Source organism: Lissotriton vulgaris, chromosome 11 (assembly GCF_964263255.1).
Source record: "Lissotriton vulgaris chromosome 11, aLisVul1.2, whole genome shotgun sequence".
Taxonomy (NCBI): domain Eukaryota; kingdom Metazoa; phylum Chordata; class Amphibia; order Caudata; family Salamandridae; genus Lissotriton; species Lissotriton vulgaris.
Genome location: NC_141699.1, coordinates 770,406,517 through 770,433,590, shown reverse-complemented (window position 1 = coordinate 770,433,590; position 27,074 = coordinate 770,406,517). Strand labels below are relative to the sequence as shown.

Below are 27,074 nucleotides of genomic sequence, written 5' to 3'. Positions count from 1 at the left end.
TAAAGGCCTTGCACCACCAGTGCATCACTTATTACCCATGTTTAAACTGATGCATCAGCTGCACATGGCATTCATAAACAAGGGCCAAATGCATATACCAATCAATTGCACCCAAAAATCGATTTTTGAATAACATGTAAGAAACACTGCGCAGAACCTATGTACAACCACTCAATATCATCAAACAAAGTCAGGGTCTGATTTATAAAGGCCTTGCGCCACCAGTGCATCACTTATTACCCATGTTTAAAGTGATGCATCAGCTGCACATGGCATTCATAAATAAGGGCCAAATGCATATACCAATCAATTGCACCCAAAAATCGATTTTTGAATAACATGTAAGAAACACTGGGCAGAACCTATGTACAACCACTCAATATCATCAAACAAAGTCAGGGCCTTATTTATGAAAGCCTTGCGCCACCAGTGCGTCACTTATTACCCATGTTTAAAGTCATGCATCAGCTGCACATGGCAATCATAAAAAAGAGCCAAATGCATATACCAATCAATTGCACCCAAAAATCGATTTTTGAATAACATGTAAGAAACACTGCACAGAACCTATGTACAACCACTCAATATCATCAAACAAAGTCAGGGTCTGATTTATAAAGGCCTTGCGCCACCAGTGCATCACTTATTACCCATGTTTAAAGTGATGCATCAGCTGCACATGGCATTCATAAATAAGGGCCAAATGCATATACCAATCAATTGCACCCAAAAATCGATTTTTGAATAACATATAAGAAACACTGCGCAGAACCTAAGTACAACCACTCAATATCATCAAACAAAGTCAGGGTCTGATTTATAAAGGCCTTGCGCCACCAGTGCATCACTTATTACCCATGTTTAAACTGATGCATCAGCTGCACATGGCATTCATAAATAAGGGCCAAATGCATATACCAATCAATTGCACCAAAAAATCGATTTTTGAATAACATGTAAGAAACACTTCGCAGAACCTATGTACAACCACTCAATATCATCAAACAAAGTCAGGGTCTGATTTATAAAGGCCTTGCACCACCAGTGCATCACTTATTACCCATGTTTAAACTGATGCATCAGCTGCACATGGCATTCATAAATAAGGGCCAAATGCATATACCAATCAATTGCACCCAAAAATCGATTTTTGAATAACATGTGGGAAACACTGCGCAGAACCTATGTACAACCACTCAATATCATCAAAGAAAGTCAGGGTCTGATTTATAAAGGCCTTGCGCCACCAGTGCATCACTTATTACCCATGTTTAAAGTGATGCATCAGCTGCACATGGCATTCATAAATAAGGGCCAAATGCATATACCAATCAATTGCACCCAAAAATCGATTTTTGAATAACATGTAAGAAACACTGGGCAGAACCTATGTACAACCACTCAATATCATCAAACAAAGTCAGGGTCTGATTTATAAAGGCCTTGCGCCACCAGTGCATCACTTATTACCCATGTTTAAAGTGATGCACTAGCTGCACATGGCAATCATAAAAAAAGCCAAATAAAAATACAATTCATTTGCACCCAAAATCGATTTTTGAATAACATGTAAGAAACACTGCGCAGGACTTATATACTAACATACAATTTCACTTCTAAAACATAACTATCTGCTTCCAAATATTCTCCATAGAGCAAATAAATCTCTATCTAAATTAAATGAATCATTACTTACCTTTACAAATGCTTTTGGAGATTGAAAACAGTGTCAGACACACACACCAATTTTTCTTTAGCAGAGGAAAAGGTGTGCTCTCAATGCACTGAAACCAAGACTGGCATAGAAAATCTCTATCTTTGTACACATATGCCTTAATTCAACCAATGAAAACTCTTCCCTCACTATTTTCAAACCAACACCCATCCCCCTCTCAAACCTTTCTATCTGTTACCATAGCAACTCCCTCCTAACTGAACTGTAAGGTTCAAAAGTTTATCTTACAATGTTGCAAATTAACTCAGCAAGGATGTTTGACCTCTCAATACAGCAGCCTATACAGGGTATTTTTGCTTTTGGTGACTTTTTTTAAACCATTCAAATTGCTTCTTTCACACAACATAACCATGCACCCTAACTTTCAGTTTTCAACTATCTGAATCCACCAATCATTGCTTGTGATTCAAGAGCAGAGAAACTCCACAATTATTTTTTTGTAAACTCCTACTGTTCCAACTGCCATTTCATTCCCACACTTCATCTGACTGGACCAGAACCTTCTCACATCATGTACTCTGTTTGGATTATTGGACATAGCTACATCCACTGGGCTCAAAGGTATGCAGCTAGCAGAAATTTTCATAACCTTGATTTATCAAATGTGGAAATCAAGTGGATTGGCCACAGAGGATTAAAATGTCACCAATTGATACCATTGGTGAAAACCTTTTTGCATCTGCCAGAACCTGACCTGTTAATTGTGCACTGTGGAGGTAATGATTTGGGCACATTAACTGGAGTAGGTCTGGAAATGCTTTTAAAGGACACCTTTCATCAATTGATGATACTTTTTCCCCACACTGCCTTGGTATATTCCAATATATGCCAAAGACAGAAATGGAACTGGTCCAACCAATTTGGTCCACAATTTGAGAAAGCACGGAAACATGTAAATAAATCTGTTTCTGCTTACATGAGAGACTATGGAATGGGTTCAATATACAATAATAACTTGCGTTACAACATGCAAGACATCTACAGAGGAGATGGAGTGCACTTCTTAGATGAGGGGAATAGAATATTCCTCCTGAATTTAAGAATGTGTATTGGAACCTACTTGTAGGTACCTAAATCAACCACAGAACCCAAAAGCTCTTCTCAGAGCTACCCTACCTCTGATCATTCAAAGCGTTTATTTTTTTTCTAACTTTTTTCACTATTTTTCACCAAAGTACGCTTTCGGGTACGCTTAAGGGTGCGCGCACCGGGCGCTCCCCCCGTGGAAAATTAAAATTTTTTTATTTTTTTTTTTACGTTTATGAGCCTCCTAAGCCCCCCTCAGAAAACCTAGAGGGTCAAGAAGTCTCTACAGTGCCCCCTTCTACCCATACCGAACATTGTTTACCCTCCATCTTGTGTCTCGATTGTACCGAAACACAAAATGGAGGACTCCCGTTACGCTGCCGGTGCGCGCACCGGAGCGCGCACCAGTAAGCGCACAATAAAAAAAGGTGGGAAAGTAATTAACGGAAAACCCAATGGAGACACTTTCATCAAATATAGAATACGCCCTACTACATAGCAGTCCCTACCATTTGCCCAAATTTGGTGAAATTCCATTGAGACATTTAGGCTACAGGCCTGTCTAAATATCCTGAGGTAAATTACATGACAAAAACACACTTGTAATGTTAGAATTTACAACCAATTAAAAAGTATCTTTCATTTTCTACGATTATTTCCTGACGTTTGATTGGTTAAGTACAAGAATATATATAAAAGAAGAGAGGGAAACACAGCCATTTTGACTACTGCTTCCAGAAGTACATTTGAAAACAAATTTCACTGACAACTTCAACTGATTTCTCTAAGGTAAGTTGTTATTATGGAAGTATATTGTACACTTTAAGTTAATTTCTGAAAAAATATTCTGTTAGTGATATGCTATCCCTCTTTAATAGTTAGAGATAGAGATAGACTTCTCTGTAATAGTTATGGATTGAGTTAGGCTTCTCTGGTATACAGTACCCTAACTCTACTAATATAGTTAATTTGTATGCAATTTTCAGAAACAAAATGGAAGGAGAAAATCAGGCAAATGATACTTCTATCAAAGTAAAGGTGGAAAAACCAGAAGATCAAAAAAAAGAAGTTGATTTCATGGATGACTCTTTGGATGAACAGTTTATAGAATGTTTGGAAGAAATGGAATCATGTACATATAATTATGAGGAAATTCCGGACAATATTATGTTAGAAATTTTATTAAATTATGAAAAAGAATCAGAGGAATAAATTTATCTTTAATAATTTCAAATTGTTTCAGACAATATTCTTTTTTATATGTAATTCATAAAGTATTACCAAAAATGTTTAAAATATAAAGTGAGACATAGTATACTGTTCAACTATTTTTCTGTTACATAGTAAGTTTACTCATAGTTACTACCTTTCTCCCACTATATTATCTCATATGAATATTTTACACCTCATTTTCATAAGTGAGCAGGATAGACTACTCATGATCCCCTAGAAATTCTCAGGGAGTGCTTAAAAGATCTGTTTCTCCTTTCCAGACAGACTATGTTATGAATTCCATATACCACAAAAACATACAATAACAACATGCAAGATATCTACAGAGCAGATGGTGTACATTAAATGAAAGTCTCTGCATTGGTACCTACATGTAGGTACTTACATAAAATAAAAAAAAACAATTAATAAACATACAATTTTTTAAAGTGATTATTTTTCCATAGTACCCTCCTTGGAGCGCTTCCCGGTGCGCGCACCGGGCGCTTCCCCCGCGAAAAACGCAAAAAAAAAATTTTTTTTTGAGGCCCCGCGGGGCCCTTTAATGGCCCCCATATCAAACCTAGGGGGTCAGGGGGGGTCTACCCTGCCCCCTTATAGTCAATTCCCCCCTTTGTTTTTGCCACCTCTTATGACTAGATTTTACCGATAGACAAGATGGCGGCCGCTCCGGACTGTTTAGAATGTTTACAGACAACTGACAGCCAATCAGCTTTCTGCGCGCAAGTCGCGTGTCGCGCCCGGTGCGCTCCCCGGTGCGCGTACCGGAGCGCGGCTACAGATATATATATTTTTTTGAACGTTAATTACTCAAAATCCACTGGAGCACATATCTTGAGACATAGCAAAGGCACATCGGGCTACCAGTCCCTACAATTTTGCCAAGTTTGGTGGAAATCCATTCAGCCGTTCGGGCTAAAAGTGAAATCGACCGCCCTATGGAAATTAACATGGGGAAAACGCGTTTTGGGACCCCCCTTTTATCTCGGCCCCCGCTTGACGAATCCCCCCAAACTTTCAAGGAAGGACCGGAGCTCGACGAGGCCATTTTGAGGAAATTTTCAGGCAGATTCGTCAACCGGCGCCAAAGTTATTCCAAATAGAATTTTGAGATTTAACATTGAAAAAAATCCTAACTATAACTACCTACTGGCGACCGCCAGTAGGTAATATATATATATATATATATATATATATATATATATATATATATATATATATATATATATATATATATATGTATATATATATATCATAATGGTAACGGCCTACTGACGAGCACTCGGTCAAACAGTCACAGGAGTCAGGAAAGTGTACCAGAGCGCTTGAAAAGCGATTGTTCACACAAAGTGTGTAACGTTACAGTACTGCTTTATGAACAACAACACTTCTATGTCACGGACATCGAAACTGGACTGATAATGTCCGCCATCTTGTAATGGTCAACAGTTCACAGAGTAAACATTTACATTGTTTCTCGAATTGTCAAATACATAAATCATCTGTGAGCATAAGCAATGTCAATAGAAAAGTAAATTACATAGTCTGTGACAAATATCTGCCAATACATTGCATGAAATAAAGTGTACATCAATCTCGAAACATCTCAGCGAAAAAGTGATGCGCTAGTTAGTGCGCTCTGCCTTACAACTCCATCAAGCGTTTATAAACAGATGACGGCGAGGAGCTGCCGGTATGTGAAGAATAACTAATGAGGTCTCACCAGCAGATTCAATGTTGTGATGCGCTAGTTAGTGCGCTATGACCAGATCATATTTACAAACCATTGAATAAAAGCAGTCAAGTCTATATCTTTCGTCATTTAAATAGTGTGTACAATTCTATAAGACATAGAAATAAGCCCTGAACCAACAAGACAGGTACTGGACTCAGACTGTACAGAATGTATCCACTTCATGATAGGGAATCATCTAGAAAAACAAAGTACTTTGTGTAATGCGCTGGTTAGTGCGCTATTGAAACAAATATACAAAGAATAAATCCTCATTCTGAGATACTGAATTATAGAACAGCCAGTTAATTGATAAAGTACACAATCGAGGGCGCGACACAGTCCCATCTAGAGATGTCCAAAGTCCATGCGTGAACAAGCCATAATGGTGAAACGCGTCGTTTTTTTACCTGCCGAATAAATTTTCACTTGCAAGACAATCCGGGTGTCCGAGTACTATCCTTACTTGGTGGTGTTGTGGAAAGAATATATATATATATGTCAAACAAAGTGCCCTGAAGCTTGGAAGCTCACTTGAAGTCACTCTACCATCCGGCTCTTTCACGTGCAGCCTGCGCTCTGTTCCACGTATTTATACAGGATGCCTACGCGTTTCAAGGTTTCCACGACCCCTTCTTCCTGGGCAAAACAAACAACAGCATTTCAACTTTTCATGCTTGCATTTCCGGTTTTATTCATTTGCAGGTAACGTGTGCATTTTCAACATCATTACAATGCATGATGGGACATAGGGTTCCTTAGTTAAGTTCAAATGCGCAGTCCGTAATTTTTAAGTTCATCATTACCTCCAGTAGGTTTGTGTCACAGTTTGGCAGGTTTCATTTAGCACCGAGTGACTTGCAGAACCAATTTTGATAAGTTCAAAGTTGCTGCCTCACCAGCTGGTTGCAGATACTTTCCCAACTGGCAATGGTGCTAAATGAAACCTGCCAAACTGTGACACAAACCTACTGGAGGTAATGATGAACTTAAAAATTACGGACTGCGCATATCTGGGTCACTTCATTCTCTTTTCAGGAGGTCCATAATAGCCAGTATGATAGGAAAGAAGACTTGGAAACTGGAGAAACCATTCCCAAATCATTCCAGGTTAATCCTTCTCCACAGGCAATGGAGATTTGAGGATAAGTAGGAGCTTGCTGGCTTGAGGTCTTCCCTTAAAATGTACTTCCCCCTGGGTGTAGAGGAGTCTGTGGTAAAACCAGCATCATCATCATACTCCTGGGATCCCCTTTATGAGAATGAGGAAGGAGCAGAGACTGAATACAAAGATTCCTCAGGCAATTAAGGGCCTTAGAGAGAGATTTTACCATTTTCTGAAGATTTTTCGCTAAAACTGATGGAGACCTCAATCTCTTTTCCCATGTACCTACTCCATGAAGAAATTTGTCCTGGAAGAAAAAGGAGAAATTTGGTGTTTTTTTGGACTCTGTTTCCCACTGGTGACAACAGACAGGAAAGCAAAAGAATGAAATCATCCAAGTAACATAACTCCTTTTGTAGACCCTGTGTGACATAGGTGTCTCAGGTATGTGCATGCTAGGGTTAAAGTAAACTACGAAAAAGAAGAAATACAAAGTAAACGAGTGCTGTCTCCTCATATATTATAGATAAAGTTGCTTGAGCATATTAATCTCACATATCCTTGTGTCGAATTTATGAAAAAAAGAGGCAAACTCTCCTCCTGCATAAAATGAAAGCCTAAACTCAGCCTCTGTAAGAATAGGGCTGAGGGACGGGCAACGGTACACCCAGGTAAGCCTCTACTGTTGCTGCCGTTAATGAAAAACAAGGCAGGCCACAGTACTGTCAAGAAATGGCTGCATGCGGGCTGATGCACTGACCATAGTTGGAAGAGGAATGCAGGCCAACGCACCGCTTGCAGACTGATTACTGCAAGCTGCTGCACTGTCCATAGAGGAGAGGTGAAACTGCACCACCAAAAGCAAATGAATGCTGACCAATGCATCATGGGAGAACTTGCCCGTGCATCGCTGCGACTCCGCCTGTGCTGCACAGACACATTCAAAAGACTCCTTCAGGGCATCCAAACCTGCATACACAGTGGCAAACAGTAAATGACAAGACACACTGCATTGGCAGCCCAAGTCCTGCTAAGTTTTATCTCAAAAGGGAATGTTACCTTAAAAACATGAGATCCACCTCGTCTCTGGTGCGTTGCAGAAAAGCCCTAGCACCCTTCGATAAAACAGAAAGTGCCTCTACACTTCTCCTTCAAGCCCTATTCAGGTCACAAAAAACAAAACAGAAACAGGTAGGGCGAGAGGAGATATATGGGGGATTCAGTTTTTGGCTGTGGAAACGAAGAAAGCTTTGGCATGGGAGGGTGACAAGCCTAAATATTGCTTGCACCTTACTTATATAGTAAGTAATGGAATGAGTAAGGTGAAGAGGAGGTATTTAACCTATCAAGAAGGCAGACACCACTATTTCCAGCTCAATTTCTTGAAAAGGTCAAAGGTGTAGTCTTAAATGCTATTGTTAAAGCCTTAAGAATACTCCAATTCCCACTTCCCATTTCTTCCAGAAAATCATTGTTGACTGGAAAAAAAACAAGTGGCGAAGTTGAACTCTTCAATGTACCAAGGATAGAGCTATGAAAGCAGAACCTGCTTCAAAATTAACTTAATGGACCATCTAGGCACAATATGCTACCTTTTTACCAAAAGATCAACCTTCCCCTGCTGTAAGGAAAGAACACTCATTCCCTCATTCTGACCTTAAAGTTATTACTGGGTGGCATTACAGCACCTGCCTGACTTCCCAGATAACAGGAGATACATTGTAATCTTCTGTTAGACTCATGCTGTCATGGGGTTGCAGTCCTCTATCCAATGTTGATACCCAGGACCAGTATATCTCTGAAGTGTCCACACATTTGACACACACTATCTTCCTCAGCTCTGTGGCAGATTGCTAGGTTAACTGAGTCACGTTACAAAATAAGGCACTGTCAATCAGAGTATGTATGTAAGGAAATTAATGCAATATGAAACAATCCCAAATAAAGCTGGCCTAGTAGTATATAGGAGCTGGGTGACTGAAACTAGCTTTTAGATGCCTTGGATACCATCCAGGAACCAAAGATGACTGTCAGAACTAACTGGTGATCTGCAAGATAATGGGGTCATTTGCAGGTTCCACAGCAGAACAGTAGAGCATAATGGCTTGAAAGCCTGGCTTAGCATTTAAGGAAGGAAACCCTTAGCTGCCATAACTACCCAACTAATCCAAAGAGGATGAAGACAAAAATGTTGCAGGGAATGCAAAGGGTATGCACTACTCTTAGTGATGTAGAGAAATTTACAAGCAATTTTTGTCAGCAAAGTTTAAGGCTCTAATTAGTTCTTTAATCATCCCCAGTCCCCTCTATGCCAGAAACTATGCTCTGTATTCCCCTGTGGAGTAGCCCTCCTTTGCCTACTTAGCCATCAGTGGCCCATCAGCCACAATCTGCAATTAAGCCCCATAGCGAGCCTATAATATAGTTGCCAGGGAAATTTATTGTGCATCCTGATATGTGTTGTGACCTCTAGGGAGTTGTTAGATCTGGTAACTCTGACACCAGATATGCCATTTTGTCTCAGGAGGCATTACAATTGTGACATTAACCTCCATCCAGGCACCTGTGAACTTTAAATACACCAAGCCAGCTTCCAATTGGCTGGTTTAGGCATGCCAACAAAGCACCAGCTGTTTACAGCTAGCCCACCAATATATAATCATGCCCAAAAAACCCTCATAGGCACATTTTTGGCACCTACATGTGGATAATCTTGACATGTCCTACAAACAGACACTCGCCAGACTTTCCAGAACCACGCTCAGTTCTAGAACCAAAATATTTTTATCTGGAACAGTACCTTTTTAATCCATGACGACCTTGCATCTTTCTTTGACAGGCAGGACTGCAATAGGAGGCAGGCCATAAGTAATACACAACGGAACTATTAATTTTTATGAATGTGTAAAGGTTTTTTTTCTATCTTTCACCTTTAGGAGGTAATATCATGCATTTTATTGTGTCGTTTGTCAAAACAGAGGTGTTGTAGACATTATTTGCACTTGCTGTGATATTTACTAATTGTTATTTGCATTATCTTACAAGTCGTTTCTACATCTTAGTATCCCTATTGTTTCTGTTTGCCTTTTGATATATTTTTCCAATATTTTCCGGAGCCTTTCGTTATCTGATGAAAGTACTCCCCTGCCAAGTGTCAAATATCTCCTGTATCTGGTAACTTCATTTCCTCACAGCACTGTCCAAGATGAGTAACAATACAGTATCAGTTGACTAAGGGGTCCATTAGGATGACGGGCGGACTTTGTCCGCCCGCCATCCTAGCGGGGATTGGGACCGCCCGCCATAAGGGGGGGGTCGGTGAGGGGCATTAGGATGTGCCCGCCACAGTGGGGGGAACATCCTGCATTTCTAGCATTGTGGCGGGCGGTGCTCTCAACACCGCCCACCACAATGCTGGAAATGCATTTCAGCATTTGCATAAACAAAGCGGCAGGCACCGCGCGGTGCCTGCCGCTTTGTTTATGCAAATGTGGGGGGGTACCACAGGTACCCCCGTGTGGAGCCCCCACCCCTCCTTCACTCTGTGGGCCCGCAGGGGGCCCCCAGAGTGAAAATGGCATGCCTTTCCGTGGCGGTATTGCCGCCACTGAAAGGCATGACTGACAGCCCACACTAATATGGCTGGGGGTGTCTATGAGACACCGCCACCATATTAAACATTTTCCGCCCCAGCCGCAAGGCGACCGGGGCGGAAAAGCGGCGGACGGTCTTTCCATCCACCGCGGTCCCCCCCGCCATACTAATATGGTGGGGGAATTCGGGAATGGACGTCGGGCGGATTGCCTCCGCCAGGCCGGCGGTGGCTACCGCCAGCCTGGCGGAGGCAATCTGCCCGACATCGTAATGGGCGCCTAAGCGTCAGCATTTTTCTCTTACAACAGTGCCTGCACCAAACAGAGTGTGTACAACACCATCAACTCCCATCAGCTGCTGACACACACAGTCAATGCAGAGTCTAGTTACGGCCATGGGCTCATGGCCAAGCCCTACATTAGTGGCTGAAATCCAATTTTTACCATTACCTCCTCCTCTGTCTTCCTCTCACAGTCCTTACCTTACGTAGGAGCTTATCTCTCTGTTAAAAGGAAGACATGGACTCAGAATAATGAATATTACCAGCAAGTAACCAGGCTGTAGCAGCTGCGGCCCGTCACTATGGGTGAACCTTCAACTTTTTCAGAGAAGAAGAGTGTCAGGCTGAGCAAAGGTCAGCCTGACAGACACTCTTCTAGTTTAGGCCAGGCAGTCAGGAGCTAGACATGCACTAAATGTGCAGGCTCCTGGCTGATTGAGCGAACTTTGCCAGGCTGAGGATTTCACAGCCCTGTGAGCGTGATCGCCTCTGCCTGGCCATAGTGCCTAATGGCCTTCCCCCTTGTGATGAGGGGAAGCGTCATTGATTGCCTCGGACCTGAGAGCTTCAGTTTTAAGCCCATTAAGTGCCCAGGGCTGATTGTCAATCAGTGACACCTCCTCACAGAGAGGTGTGGGGTCAGCAGTCTCACTGACCCCACCTGACCGCATCTGTGATAAGTGAGGGACTGCCGCCTTCCCTCATTGACTGATATAAGGTCAGCTAATGTGGGAAGGAAGCAGTCCCAACCCTGCTGGGACCTCTGAGACGTTACACTCCTGGAGCTTTAAGACAGGTAAGTTTTATGTTTTTGAATGCTTGGTGCATGCGTGCATGTATGTTTAAATGTAGACATTTACTGTGAGTTTTGTGAATGGGTGTATGATTTTGCATGTGTGAATGCATGGGTGTGAGTGAGTGTGTTATTAGTGTACGTATGAGGCCCACCTGGCCCTTCCTGCTAAAATTACCAGCTGCCACTGCCCTGTAGTACTGTGTGTGCTGCCATCACAGCAAAGCCAAGAACATGCCATGCGGGGCAGCTATCTACCCAAAGCTCATGATGAGGAAGCTCAGGACTTGAGGGGTCAGCCAGCACTCTATGGAAGATAATCAATGGGGAGGCAGGGACTTGCATCCAGCTGAACGTATGTTCATCTGTTGTGCCCAGACCAAACCTTATTATCAAATGTGGAATTCAAAGTAACTTCTTGTCATCTGGTAAGAGCATTGGATGGTCTGGCATGGAGGACCACAATGGGGGAACATAAACCATCCTGGGCTGGCCATGCTGATTACTGAATTGGACCCATTACTGCCTAGGCCCATATATTTGCTGTCGGTGGCCATTGATTATTCTTACAGCCTGCGCAAGCACTGTTGCTCATTATAGCCTGGCACCATTAATGCTTGTACTACCTAGGGCCATTAATTGTCCTTACAGCCAGGGGTCATTGTAGCCAATGGCCATTAATGGACTTTGTTGGAAATAGTCGTTTCTGCAGGGTCACACCCAAACCTTTTGCTTTCCTCCTCCCGTTTTTGCTGGCCTTAGTACACTTCTGGACCTGTGGATATTCTGCCAGGAAGAAGGACTACTGTGCTGCTGCTCTGGAAGAACTGTTTTTCTACTTTGCTGGCCTGCCGGCTGCCCTCCTTGTCTGGATGAGAAGGACTGGACCTACGCCACTTGAACCCAGAGTGTCTTCAAGGGTTGTCTGCTTGCCTACTGTTCTGCAGTCTCAGAGACATCAAAGACTCACAACAACCCTGCTACAGCACCTGGACTCTGCCTTGTGTGAGTCTTGTCTGACAAGAAGTGCCAATCCAGTCCTGGGGCTTGGAAGTGGGTATAAAGTGCTCCATGCAGCAGAAATCCATGCATCAACGCTGTTGTGCTGCTCGGAACCGGTACATGTCCATTGCCGCCGACAAATCACCGCAAAGACCGAAGACATCACATTGCAGACTTCGGTGCATTGCATCCAGTTCTTGACTCAGGCCGATTTGCATGGTTCAAGGACGACACATCTTTGACTTGCGTAGATTGGAGCCATTGCATCGCCTACATCCAAAGGGATTGTCGATACATCGCCTCCTCCGCTCCTCACATCTCATCCTCAACGTCTATGCAACTGTGAATGAAGGAACTGTTTTAGCGAGCCCAGGCTGGTCCCTGTATCCGAACCATACTCCAACGCGGTTGGTTTAAACTTTTGGATTTGACCTGGTCCAGCAGGACCAGATAGCCCCATTTGGCGCTTAAAGCTTTTAAGCCAAACATTTCAAGATATTCTTTAAAAATTCATGACTCAGGTTCTACTTATTGGTCATTTTGGTCTTTTTCGGTTCAATAAATCAAGCTCTATTTTTTATCTTGGTGTGGTATCTTTTTGTGTCATGTTTTCACTGTTTTACTGTTTGAAGTGTTGCACAAATACTTTATACATTACCTCTTGGGCTATGCCTGACTGCTCTGTGTCAAGCTACCAGAGGGTGAGCACAGGTTAATTTAGGGTGTGTATTTGACTTCCCCTAACTAGGGTTGTGATTCTTGCTTGGACAGGGTGCATTCCTCCGACAAACAAAAACCCAGTTTTTAACATACTCACTATGTGGAACCCCTGTCATATGTACTTCCTGAGGCCATTAATGCTCGGTACACCTTGGACCACTGTTGCCTTCTGGTACTGTGACTATCCCCATGGTACTGTGTGGAGCCATTGATATGTCTAATATCTCAGGCCATTAATGCACATTACAACCTGTGGCCGTCGATGCATGTTACTTTATGGCCCAATGATGCAAGTTGCTTTTTGAGGCCACTGGTGTATATGGTGACTGAAGCAGTAATGTTCATTAGTGTCTGATGACACTGATGCATATTGCTTCAGTGGAGTCACTGATGATCTTCAGGTTGAGGTTTGTGCTCACTACAGCATTATTATGTGTTACAACCTGGAGCCACTGATGCACATTACTTTATGGAACCACAGATGCAATACGTTTTAAGGCCATTTTTTTATGTAGTGACAGGGGCCATTAAAGATCATATCAGCCTGAGGACATTGATGCCAATAGCTTGGTGGGGGCTGTTAATGTATATACAGCCAGTGGACATTTATGCTGTTTATTGCCTGAGAATGTTAGTATATATGGACTGCTCAGGGACTTAAATTGTTTTTTCAATGAAAGAGCATCAAATCATATTATTGCTCCATTAATGTATGTACTACTTAGGGCTATAAATGAATGTGACAGTCTGGAACCATGCCACAGCCTGGGTTTTTATATTTTTTAGTGTTTTATAAAGGGGGAACTAGACCCGAAAGTATAAGAGTGCTTTACATGAGCACCAGTTGTGTTACGGATGGACACATTACATTTTTTGTTGGGAATGGGGAGATAAAGTGATTTGACCAGAATTACAGGATGTTGAGTGCCCCTTTTGAGGTTCGAGCCCAGTTCCCCAGCTTCGAGGTCAACCGTTCTAGCCGTTAGGCCACATCCTCTCCCCTAAAATTGATGGTTGTTTCAGCTTCTAGTGTTTTATGCTCCTTATAGCCTCTGAATAATAATTTATTAAATGACATGGGGCAGTAATGCTTGGTACCGCCTGGGACAATGAATGCTCATTGCTTCCTGATGTCACTGGAGCTCATTATAGACTAGGGCCTTCAGTATATATTACATTGTGAATAATGCATTTACTTTGTGCTGGCAACAGTTGTAGGTGCAGCCTTGGGCTTTTGATGTTTGTTGAAGCCTGAGCCCAAAAATGTCTGGCCAGGGTCTGTTATTGCTCGTTAGAGCCTAGCTTGTGTGGCCTATTGTGGCAGATACTGCCCATAGCCCTTAATGGTAGTTACATACTGTAGCCACTGGAAGGCGCTATTTCCTGAGGTAATGATGCGTGCCACAGCCCGGGCCAATTCATACAATGCACAGCCTAGAGTTATTGATGCTCCTACAAATTTGGGCCCTTGAAGGCCATCATAACCAATGGCAATTGATATACAAGGCTTCCTGAAGCATAAACACAATTTAGTGCATGGGCTGGTGAAGTATGTACAGTAAGGGCCAAATGATCCATGCTGTAGCCTTGTGTCATAGGCACGTGGGATAGCCATGGGCCACTGCTGCTTTTATTGCCAGTTGCTATTGGGGCATATTACCACCTGAGGCCATAGTTACTCATTTACTCTCTTCTGCTATTGATGTACATTTGCCACCAGCAGCTATTGATGCATGTTACCACCTGCACCCGTTGATGTGTCTTTGCTACTTGTAACTAGCAGTAACTGTTTCCTTTAGTGTGTTATTAGGGCTATTTAAATCATTGTCTTACTTTTATTAAGGCCACGTCCTGTTATTTTATTGGAGTCAAATGCCATGTGATATCAATTGTGTTATGCCTGATTTTCTTTTATGACCAAACCTGGGCGAATAAAGATCTTTTGATTGATTGGTTAATTGATTGATTGATTGAAAATCACGAACATTATTCTCTGAGCTACTGGGCCCGGGGAAGTTTGTTGAAGTCTGGTATGATGTGATTTATCTCAAAAAGCTTGAAGCAAAATTCTAGCCACTTGATTTTGGTACTATAGTTTTAATATGTCCTTATTGTGAGCTCCAGCTTTATTTAAGTTACTGTTGCTGAGCCATGTTATGACAGTGATCGGATGAATTCAGTTTGATGTTTTAAAAGAATAAAAGTAAACATAAATCTAGCATCATCATCTAGATATTTACATTTTGACACCTATTGTGGTCTGGTTTGCAAAGCGAAGATCTTTATCTAATCATACTCTGGGATTTTGTATTCATTGAACAGGAAAGTGGGTTGTTTCTGATTAAATCGGAAACTGTTAGATAGGCTGTAGCTAATAATTAGGATGTCAGTTTTTGTTCCATTTCACCAACCAATGATCTTGTTCATCCGTTGGTGAATGTGTTTAGCCAAGTAATTATATTTGTTTTGTGCTCTGACGGCTTGCCCTGGCAGAGCCGACCTTGAATGTTCCCTGTGAACATACAGAATTGCAGCCAGTACTGGAGGATAAGATTACCTGAGTGGAAAGTATAATGAACATGCTGGGGATAAAGAACAGCCCTAGTGAACCTCAAGTACAATGGGTTTCTTTTATTTTAGTTTGAAAGTAAAATTCTATTGAAATAAATATGCAATTATAGTGAGAATAAGTGAAAAGATATTCATTGAGCATATAACCACAAATATTAAATGCATGAAATATGGGAGACAAAAAGGAAAAAGAGAAAAAGTGCAATTATTATACACCATCATAAAAAGATAACAGCTAACTAACAATATCAGAAAAATCTACAAAAAGACCTAAAGGCATAAAACATGTAAACCGAATAGTAATAATAAAGAACAATTCTTGGAGGTTTAGGTACTTCTTCAATTTGAGGATTGTGTAAATATGATTTACAAGCGGAATTGTTTGTGGGTAACCATAAGAGAACCCTTTTTGATGGCAAGCATAACTGGATAAAATATGCTCTTTCGAGTCAGTGATTTTAACAAACTCCTTACCACCATGCTTGAAAAGATAACTGAGATTTTGTAATCTGTTTAAAAGCAACAGCAAGAAGTAAATCTATTATATTAAAATCTTTGGATTGAGATGGCCAGTCTTCAGAAACACTGCCTAGAAAAATATTAATAAAAGTAAATGGAACATGTGTGCTAAAAGAGTATTTATCTGTTGACAAACTTTCAACCAGAAATCATAAATAAAAGGGCATCTAAATAACGTATGTTTAAGATCTGCTGAGGCTGTGGAACAAAATCAGCATTTGAATTGGGACAGTAGAATCTATACTGTGAAATGTAGCAGGAGTGATCAAAAGTCGATTTGAAATCAAAAACAAAGTTTGAGTTGCATTAGCCGCTCTGGAAGGTTTCCTTATTTTGGTCCACATTTTATTCGAAAGTTACATTGAAAATGTAGCTTTCAAATCGATTTCTCAAAAACATTCTGCCTCTGTTTGATCCCCACTATCAGAAATGATTGTCAAATGTTTATATAGTTGAGATGTAGAAGGCAGTACATTCAACAGCTTATGTATATAAGGTGGTGGGGAAGAAAGTGTATGAGCAACAGAAAATTTGTTATAAGAGGATTTAGCTACAGAAATTAATGACAAATACTTGGCTTCATATGAATCAGGGAACGAGAAATGTAACTGGACTACCAAAAATGGACACCTAAGGGAGAGGATGTGGCCTAATGGTTAGGGAGCTCAACCTCGAAGCTGGGGAACCGGGTTCGAGTCTCGGCAGGGACGCTGAACATCCTGTGACTCTGGGCAAATCACTTAATCTCCCCGTGCCTAACAAAATTAATGTGTCCATCTGTAACACAACTGATGCTCATGTAAAGCACTCTGATACCTTCGGGTCTAGTTCCCACTACATAAAACTCCCCAAAAAAACAGCAGCAAAAAACACCATTTTGAAAGAACCGATGAATTCACTTCAATCCTTCAGTATAGAAAATGTTCTAAAAAATTGATTTATTATGTATTTTAATAGAAATATTGCACCAAATTGACGACTGCAAAACTTGATTTTTAGGATTTCTATAAGAAGTAAAAATAGGATAAAGTACCTTAAATATATTCCTAGAAATCATAAGAGATAGAGAGAAGACCTAGAAGTAAAAGATAAACACTCCATAAGTAAAAAGGGATGGAAAAAGGGTTTCTCAAGATCAGTTCATAAGGGAGAAAGTAAAGGATTGTTGTCCTGTAATATAAAAGGAGGTTTGTTTAAGGTAAAAGGCTAAATGATAGGTATGGAGATTCCGAAAATTAACCCAACCCCTACATGTTTTATGCTTTTAAGTTTGTGAAGAGACATCCTAGGTTTTGTATTATTCCATAGCAAATTAGATGAAATGGAATATTTATTTTTATGTTGAGAATGAGGAATATTAAAAGGCATGTTTGAAAGCTAAAATAATATTATAGGAATGATCATCATTTTTATAGTATCTAGGCGACCCCACCAGGATAAAAATAAAGAATTCCAACAAGATGTAAATGAAAGTAATACTGTGTGCAATGCTTTCAAATGTAAAGCCATTTTATTTTTAATGGAGTCAGTGAACCACAACCCAAGATTTTAACCCTTTCTGGATTCCAATGAAAAGAGGAAGGCATGAAACCTGCATAAACTTAATCTATTTAGAGGAAGAATTTCACACTTACTTGCATTGAATTTTAGCCTGAAACAGATGCAAAGTTGTTTAGTTCCAATAGAAGAGCTGGTAAAGATGTGTGTGGATGAGGAATAGAAAGTTAAATATCATCAACATGAACAGAGAGTTTTAGCTGTTTAGCTCCATAAACAAAGCCTTTAATCTGCGGTTTAGAGCAAATTTTTCTTAAAAAGGTTTCTAAGGCAAGGATAAACAGTAAGGGAGAAAGCAGACAGCTTTGTTGAACACCTCTATAAAGGGAGAAAAAAGGAGACATAAGGCTATTAACTAAAATAGAGGACTTGGGGGAAGAATACAACAAAGAAACATAGTTAATACATTTAGAACCAAAATGGAACCAGGAGAGAGTAGAAAAAATAAAAGGCCAACTAACTCTATCAAATGCCTTTTCGGCATCTAAAGACACAGCTGCTTACTTAGATTTTTTGAGAACATTAAAAAATAGTCTAGTATTGCCTGAGAGATGCACACCTTTAAAGAACCCACATTGATCCCTCCCAGTTAATTGAGGTCATAAATATGCAAACGAAGAGCTAGTATTTTCGCAAAAATCTTATAGTCCAAATTTATTAGAGAGATTGGGTGAGAATATTTAAACAATGAAAGGTCCTTGTTATCTTTGGGAAGAAGACATATTAAAGCCTTTTGAAAAGAACCTCCAGATCCCTGAGAGTATATAAAATAAAGAAAACATGGGTGTAATTTAGGTATAAGAAATGTGGAAAAATATAAATTAAATTCAATGGTAAAACCATCAGGTCCCAAAGCCTTACCACATTTAATGAAGCGGATAGCATTAGAAATATCTTGAATCTGAATATCTGTATCCAATATAGAAAATGAATGCAATGTTATGAAGAAGGAGGAATGGACAATAAATATTGAAGAGGATCTTGAAGATCAGAATAAGATTCCGGGGATTAAAGAGTCTGAAAAAATTGAGTAAATTCCCAAAGTATATATTAATTTTTATGTGTAGTAGTATTGGTAGAGGTTAAAAGAAAATCAATTTTAGTATGTTCTTTTTTGATTTTAAGGTAATTGGCAAGAAGTTTTCCTACTTTATTCTGACACTCCTTATAGTTCGCACTGGATTTGAGCAGATAAAAGTTTGCAATTTCTGTAGAAGGTTTATTACATTCAAGTTTAGCAGTAACTATATCATCAAGAATGGGTTTAGATATAGAATTATAAAAGGAGTCTTCTTTTTGTTTAGTTTAGTAATTTTAAATTGTTTGAGGCAGATTTCCGTTTTCGAGATACAAAATAAATGATGAAATCTCTAGAGGCATCTTTAGAAGTATCCCAAATAGTCTGAGGAGAAAGTTCAGGAGATTAATTTACCCTAAAAAATGTATTAGCAAATTGTTTGAAAGCATGTGTAAACTCCGGATCTAAAAGAAGAGAATTATTAAATCTCCATCATCTTGTTCCCTGAATGGGTGGAAGTAGATCCAAATCCAAAGTGACTGGAGCATGATCTGAAATTAATATGGACCCTATATCAGAGTTGATAATAAGTTGAGTGGGAGTATTAGAAATAAACATATAATCTATCCGAGATTTGGAAAAATTAACAGGGAAAAAGAAAGTATACTTTGAAGCGTTGGATTGCATAATCTCCAAGCATCTACAAGATATTGTTGGATTATTGTAGATTTAAACTGAGAATGCATGTGTGAAGGTATAATTCTAGTTTTGAAGCATCTGTCTATAATGGGGTCAAAAAACATGTTACAATAACCACCAACTATCAAACATTCATCAGTATGTGTCATTAATTTAGAAGATTTTATCTGAATTAGTAAGTACATAAAGATTAACAATAGTCAAGGGAATTTTATTAATGAGTGATGAAACTGAAACCCATCTACCTCGACGATTAACATCCTGAGCATGAACTTGTATATTAAGACGTTTTTATAACATAAAATAGCAACCCCATTATGCCTCCCTGAACCCGGAGAAGCAAAAATATGACCAACCCATTGTCTTTTAAGTTTAGTCACTTCTTTGTCTAATATAAGTATTTCATGCAGCAAAGCAATATCACCCTTAAATTGGAAATATTGGATAGAACCCTTTGACGTTTTATAGGGGAGCCTAAACCTTTAACATTCCATGAAATAAATCTTAAAACCATCTACAATACAATAGTAAGTTCAATTTTTTTTAAAGTAGTGGTAACAATTAATTTATAAAAACAGCATAAGTATAATAAAATATAACCATGAAAGTGTAATAATATATCAAAATAGATAGCATATGAAAGAGAAACTTGAATCAAAGAAAATGAAAGTGAAGTAAGAAAACAAGAAGAAAAAAAGAATGTGGTAGAAAAGCTGGACAAAGAGGTAATGTGAAAAAAAGAATGGAAAAATAAATGGAATTGCCAAGACATTTCAGAGAAAAGAAATCAGAAAAAAGAGAAGGAAGAAAGTTAAGACAAAAAATGAAGAAAGAGACAAAAACCATATATTAAATATAGAAAATTACATACAAAAAAACATACACAAAAGTAGAGTGTGGTGAAAACACATAAGGAAACGACTCACCAACTAGAGCTCCCAGGAAGGAAATGGGAGGGAGGAAGTACATCATCCAGACGGACAAGGAGTCACATGAAGGACCTAAAAAAAGGCAGCACCTAACAAAAGAAAAACCATATGATACCAATATTAGCATCAAGCAATACATAGGACAATTAACAAGAAATATACTGAACATAATAACCAAAATTGATAATATAAATCAAACAGTAGATCTAGTAACTTCCATATCCTCCAGTTTGCAACTGTCCAGAAATGGTTGTAATGGACAAGGATGTTCATAGGTCATGGTTTTATTTTTATAAGTGACTTTAAAAAGGCAAGGATGTACAAGACCAAACCTGGCATTGATGCGTTGCAGCGCTGGTCTCATATCCAAAACTGTCTTTCTTCTATCGCTGTTGCCTTACCATAGTCTTGAGAAAAGAATGAGATTTTACCATTGACGTTAACTGCCTGTAGAACTTCTAACAAATCTGTGTACTTTAAAAAATACAAAATAACTCCTCTTGGCTTGTTTGATGAAGATGCAGTCCGTGAACTATGGCCTAATTAATGAACTGATTGAATGTTTAGTGCTGGCATTTCAGGAAGACTAGGAAGCTTTGGCAAACAGGATTGAAAAAACGAGAGAGGATTAGAGCATTCTAGTCCCTCTACTTAACCATAAACATGCAAAATATTGTGTCTGTTATAATTTTCAAGGTTTTCAATCTGTTTCTGAAGATGTGAGATTTGAGTCTGCATAGAATGGACATGCCTGGTGGCAGATTGAAAAGAGGTACTCTCCTCTCTAATTGAGTCACCCTATTCTAAATATTTGACCATTTATCATCCAAATGTTGAAGACGTATATGAGTCTCTTCCATATATGGCCTGAGCGCCCGCATTTCCTCAAAAAATCAATTCCATAGCGATTGATGGAGGAGATATAGCTGGCAAAGGCGGTTCTTTTTTAACTGTTTTTCGGGATAAAGGCGCCAAAGTACCAGACAGCTTGGACGCAAGTTTAGAAGTAGGAAGTGGAATATTTGAGTATGGCATGCTTGTTGAAGGAGATACCACAACTTGCTCTGATTCCGCCATGGTATCGTGAAGAACACTGAAAGGATTAAAGTCAACCACAGATGGAGAAGAAGGAGAAGATATGCTGACAATACGACGAGCAGGCTATGTTCTCCCAATACACAGACAGCGCCAAAAACAAAATGCAGTTTAGTAAAAGAAGGAAACTTGGAGGAATGCACAATATTACAGAGCAAATAATATTTCTCTCCTACTTTTCAAGAAGACTGCACTCAAAGTAGGAGTAACACAATTCAAATGTATAATTGAATGAAACAGTGTATCAAAATGTCATAGGACAACAATAGTAAAGAGCAATTCGTGAGAATGCCACTGAGGAGGCAATAAGTAGAAAAAACTCCAGTGAAATAAATGTCCTATCTGCAAAACAGCTTGTCAGTTACACTCCATATATCATATCAATATATCAGTGTTCCATGCTGAAAAAAGCTCCTTACCGCTTACAAATGAGGAAAAAAACATCCTTGCAGTAACACAAATTGACTGGCATGAGTCCTGAGGGAGACGTGTCAGCCCAATGAAAGACAACTTGTGGTTTCCTGCTTACCGCAAAGACATGTCAGAGATAAAGAAATGCTGTATGCAGCATCATGCTTCAGTGGACTGCATCTCAGCAGGGACGACAAAGTCCATCCATAGGTGGAAGCTCAATCCTTCCGCACCACCTCGGAGCTTCGCGGGAAAGCGGATACTCCCATCAGCATCCAAGCCATGCCTCTAGGACAATGGGTTTCTGAAATGAGAATGATGACCCCATCTTGACTGTAGTCTGAGAGGAAAAGATTACATCAGTGGAGCATTGTTCAGTTTACCCTTCTCAATTTCCCAGAGGTGCACTAACAACATTATGATATACTGCCTTTTAGGACATAGATAGGGCAGGTAAGTTCAAAATTTCCATTTTACTCCTATCAAGTGAGAAAAGCAAATTGTCTCTGATTTTTCCAATTACACTGTCCATGCCCTGATCTGAATAATGATTGCCTGTTAGGCAAAATCCTAATGGATTACATGAATTTTTCTAACTGATGAGTGGCCCCACCCTCTACATTTTTGGAAGGTTGGGATGGCTCAGTTGTTCACCAAATTCCAAAGGATAAGCAATTGTTTTTTTATAGCAGAGGGGTTGAACTTGCTCGTTCTAATTCACTGGTAACAAAGCCTACTTGAAGTGAGTTGTTGATTCATTGGTTATCTGTCCTAGACAAGACATTTGTTTTTTCATAGTGGAGTCTGGATAATGCTCAACTGGGAGGTTCAAAGCTTTTGAATTGCCCCCCATCGTGGATACATGTTCAAGACCCATGACAGAGCATTTGAGAGGCAAGATTTGCACACAGGCATCTTAATATGGATGGACTGGAAATGTTCTGGTTTCCCTTGGATAATAGATTGAATCTTCAGCATCTTATTCTCATGGAAAGTAATCAGGTATTTGCAAACTTGATCACATATGATGGTGATCTTCATTGCTTTGGGTCAGATACTTTCCAAAATATCTTTAAATTATTTGGTTTAATTTGTGGCTTTATTGGCTTGATGCACCAAATACACCATCTATTATCTGAGTATGACACTGTGATATTTCTCATTTGAGCTATGACAATTTTCTTCATCAGAATCACTTTGAGTTTTTCTCCAGCAATCTCCGGTTAACTATCTTATTTTTAATTTGACCTAAATTGTATATTAATATTTAGACCATTAGTGGCTCATTTGTGTTTTTTCACGTCTGAAGGGGTTATGTCAAAGATTTAGCAATGTTAATGCAGAGAGGGTGAAGGAGGGAAACTGGGTCAGTGGTGGCTGGGTGAGTTGAGTTGAGTTGGGCAGATCTCATAAAAACGTTTCTAAGAGTCTGGCCATGAAGACCTTTCTCTGGTATTTACATAAAGTGGGGTTAGTTGGATGAGCAGCTTCTGCTGTTTACAGTCAAAATTAATCAAAAAGTTGTAAAGGCTGTGGTCTGATCAAGATTCTGATTTGACTGCTAGGCCAGAAGAGAAAAACAGATCCCAAGAATGGCCTGCAGTACAGGTTGGGCTTGATATTAGATGAGTAAAGGCAAGTGATTTTAGATTTCCCCAAATTCAATGGGTTATTTTTATGCTATGGTTTAATGTCAGTTAATTTCCCATTAGGAATTTTTACCAATATATTTCTGAAACTCATACTTTTTCTCACTTGATGTATTGCCATGTTGCACCTTACATCTATCTTTCTTGACCTTCCTCTCTTTTCTTGCACTACCACTCTTGGGTATAACCTTACACACACTCTTACTCTTTCATGATAGGCACCCTTTTCAGCAGGGACACCTGTCAGGGTGAACAAATTATTCATTTGCTGTAGAATGAAGTGTTGTTCTGTTACATTATTGCATAAACTTATCTCTTTAGTAATCCAACCTTCCACCGATGGCTAGCTGCACACTCTGTTTAATCACCCTATTAAGTCTATTCAACAACACATTTCTCCAGGATTTTGTAAAGTACATGGTTTTGTTGAATACCATCATTTTAAATTGATGACTGAATTTCCCCAGATATTACCTGAGATCAATCGTCTGGATGCTCCCCTCTAATAACGACCCCATCACCTTGTTAAGAAATGTTGCCTAAGGACATTTGAAAAAATAATTGCTCATTACAAATAATAATATTTTAAAAATGACCCAAACCATAGTGTGTCTTAAAATGTACAATTTAATCAATGGAATCAAAGGTACCCAAGCCATTTTCCCCAATTAATGCAGCTTGCTACACATGAAATACCATTTGTTACATGCCTGCCAGTTTTATCCACAGCAGACCACCACAGATATCTGATCATGCTCTTCTATTTGTTGCTCACATTTAACTGTGCCCATAATACATTATATAATGTATTCTTGCAAGCAATTTACAATGTACTTCCAATCTACCTGATATTCTATCAAGGCATTCTTCCTAATGTAACTCTGTACATACTCTCTGATGCACGTCCGGCTAACTCAGTTTGCCTACACTACCTTTGTATCCCTTCAAAATGCATTTTACAACCATTCCTAGCTCAGCATCCTGCTCCACACAACCTCAGAATTGACTTTCTAAAATAGCATCTCCTATAATTGTTGCAATACCTGATGCCACACTCTTGTCATTCATCACTTCCTCGATTCAATTATTTTAACATTAATTGGGCTGTGCATTATATTTCACAGTCCTAGAACATATTAGGCTGAAAATGTAAACTCCTCAAACCAGTATAAACAGTTAACAATGCATAATGTGGCACAATGCACACCATTGTGGTGCAAATATGGTGTACATGTCCAATTACTTTGGATGAACAAATTCTGAACTCTAAAAATTAGTCCTGCAATGTTCAGTACCCCATCAATATACTAATAAACCCCTCTTAATCAATGATTAACTAAACTCCTTTTCGCATAATGATGTCAATGCAAATTCAAAGCACTTGTTCATTTCTTTGTATTACTTGCAACAACACATCACCCAGCCCGTAGTTCCTGGATTCAGTAGCTATTGCCACCATTTTCCTATGGTCAAGTAGCTTGAAAGTGTAACAGAAGATGTGCTTATTCTTAAAGACATGCACTACTGCCTTCATCAACAGCTCCCTTCACATAAAACTTTAACCTGAAATCAGATTCACAAAATGTTCATAACATTATATTTCTCCAAGGATAATCTTAATTGGTCCTTGTTCTTAGAATGAGTTTTTTTTCAATAGGTTACTGCATTCTCACAGTAAGCTTCGATTATTCCTTGAATAGTGAACACAAACTGGTGGGGCACCCCTGCAGATTGTGATGTGAGCCCCCTGAGTATCGTTACACAGATATTGCATTGTCTTGGGTTGAATGGGACCCCCTGAAAGGTAATGGAGTCCCTAAAGCACTGGGACCCCTTAATGCAGCAGGGGCTACACAGGCCTTCCCTGTGCAGCTGATTGACCCAGATGTTCAGCCCCCTATAATGTAAACTTACACATCTCTTTGGGAACCTTTAACCTTCCTTTTATGAAACCCTCCAATACCTTACACAGAATGTACAAATAGATTAAGCACAACAAACATGGCTGATGCAATTCAGAGGACCCTGTAAATGTAGCATGTAAAAGTGGCATCAGATTATTAACATAAATGTCTCATGTTGTTCTCTAAATATTCATATCTTTAGCTACGTTTCTTCATCTGCTGAACCATACATAATTTTTTTTCCAGATGACATCTATGCAGTGGTTGTACGGGGACCACACAATGTTGGAAATGATTGAGAAAAAGCGATCTTTGTGCAACGAAATCAAGGCGCGTCAAAAAACAGAGAAAGGACTCTGCAAGCAGGACAGCATGCCAATTCTGCCGAGTTGGAAGAAGAACAATGGGGCCAAGAAATATAGCCCTCCTCCCTATCCTAAGCAACAAACTGTATTTTGGGACACCGCCATATGACCATGTCTCCACTGAGGATTTTACACAGCTTTTTAAGGTTTCACTTGCACTGGTTCCAACATTTGCTTACTTAATAGAGCAAAGTCACTGGAATGCAAATGTTACTTCAACATGTGTCCGCACGGGGATTGCTTTGTGCATCAAAATACACATAATCAAGGAAAATATATTTATTACAGAAAGAAGTGGGTGAAAGCGCCTCTTAATCAAGATACATATATACAATGTACATTTGTAATCCATTTATGAATAACACAAATACTTTTTGTTTATATAAGTAAAGATTATGAACATTTTTATTACAAAATGTAGCTACTGCATAAGCTTTTATTACTGATTTTCTATGTAATAATCTGACTTTATTGTTTTCAGTATTTAAATGTTTCTGTGCTTTGACCTCCATGAGGAGGCATGTGTTCTCCTTGTTTCAACTTCAAGTCTGAAGTCATCAACCTTGTGGTACTTTTACACTCTTGAACACATATTGATAGCTACATCATACAAAGTAACAATAGTTGCTAACCAATTTGTAAGCTATTCACTGGCATAGCTAGAAAGGAATCAATGGTAACTGAATATCCAATTATGTTCCAAGAAGCAGTATATACAAATGTTTGTTTATGTTTGATTAGTCATGTGAATGATTTTTTTCAATTAAATTCACAGAAACGTTGAACACCTAACTAGCAAAAAGAGACCATGGTTCACTGTGACCCCCATTGCACAGCAATGGAAAAATAAAAAAATATTGTTAGCATGTAATTACTGCAGCGAGTACTGAGACAAGCCAGACAATACACAAATACAGGATTAGACTGCTTACATTTTATCTGTGCATGCTACTGTAGCAAGTTGACTGAGAACTTAGACATCCCTATATATGCCCGTACATATATATATATATATATATATATATATATATATATATATATATATATATATATATATATATATATATATATATATATATATATAGAGAGAGAGAGAGAGAGAGAGAGAGAGAGAGAGAGAGAGAGAGAGAGAGAGAG

The 27,074-nt window shown here is 39.3% G+C and overlaps 1 protein-coding gene across 1 annotated transcript in view; it reads left to right on the top strand.

Moving 5' to 3' along the window:
- NYAP2 (neuronal tyrosine-phosphorylated phosphoinositide-3-kinase adaptor 2) overlaps nt 1–26,046 on the top strand; it is a 987,564-nt gene extending 961,518 nt beyond the window's left edge. Inside the window, exon 8 of the mRNA XM_086944856.1 lies at nt 25,819–26,046. Within this exon, the coding sequence (XP_086800982.1) occupies nt 25,819–26,046 (228 nt within the window). The remainder of the gene's footprint in view (nt 1–25,818) is intronic.
- Nucleotides 26,047–27,074: the final 1,028 nt, after the last annotated feature.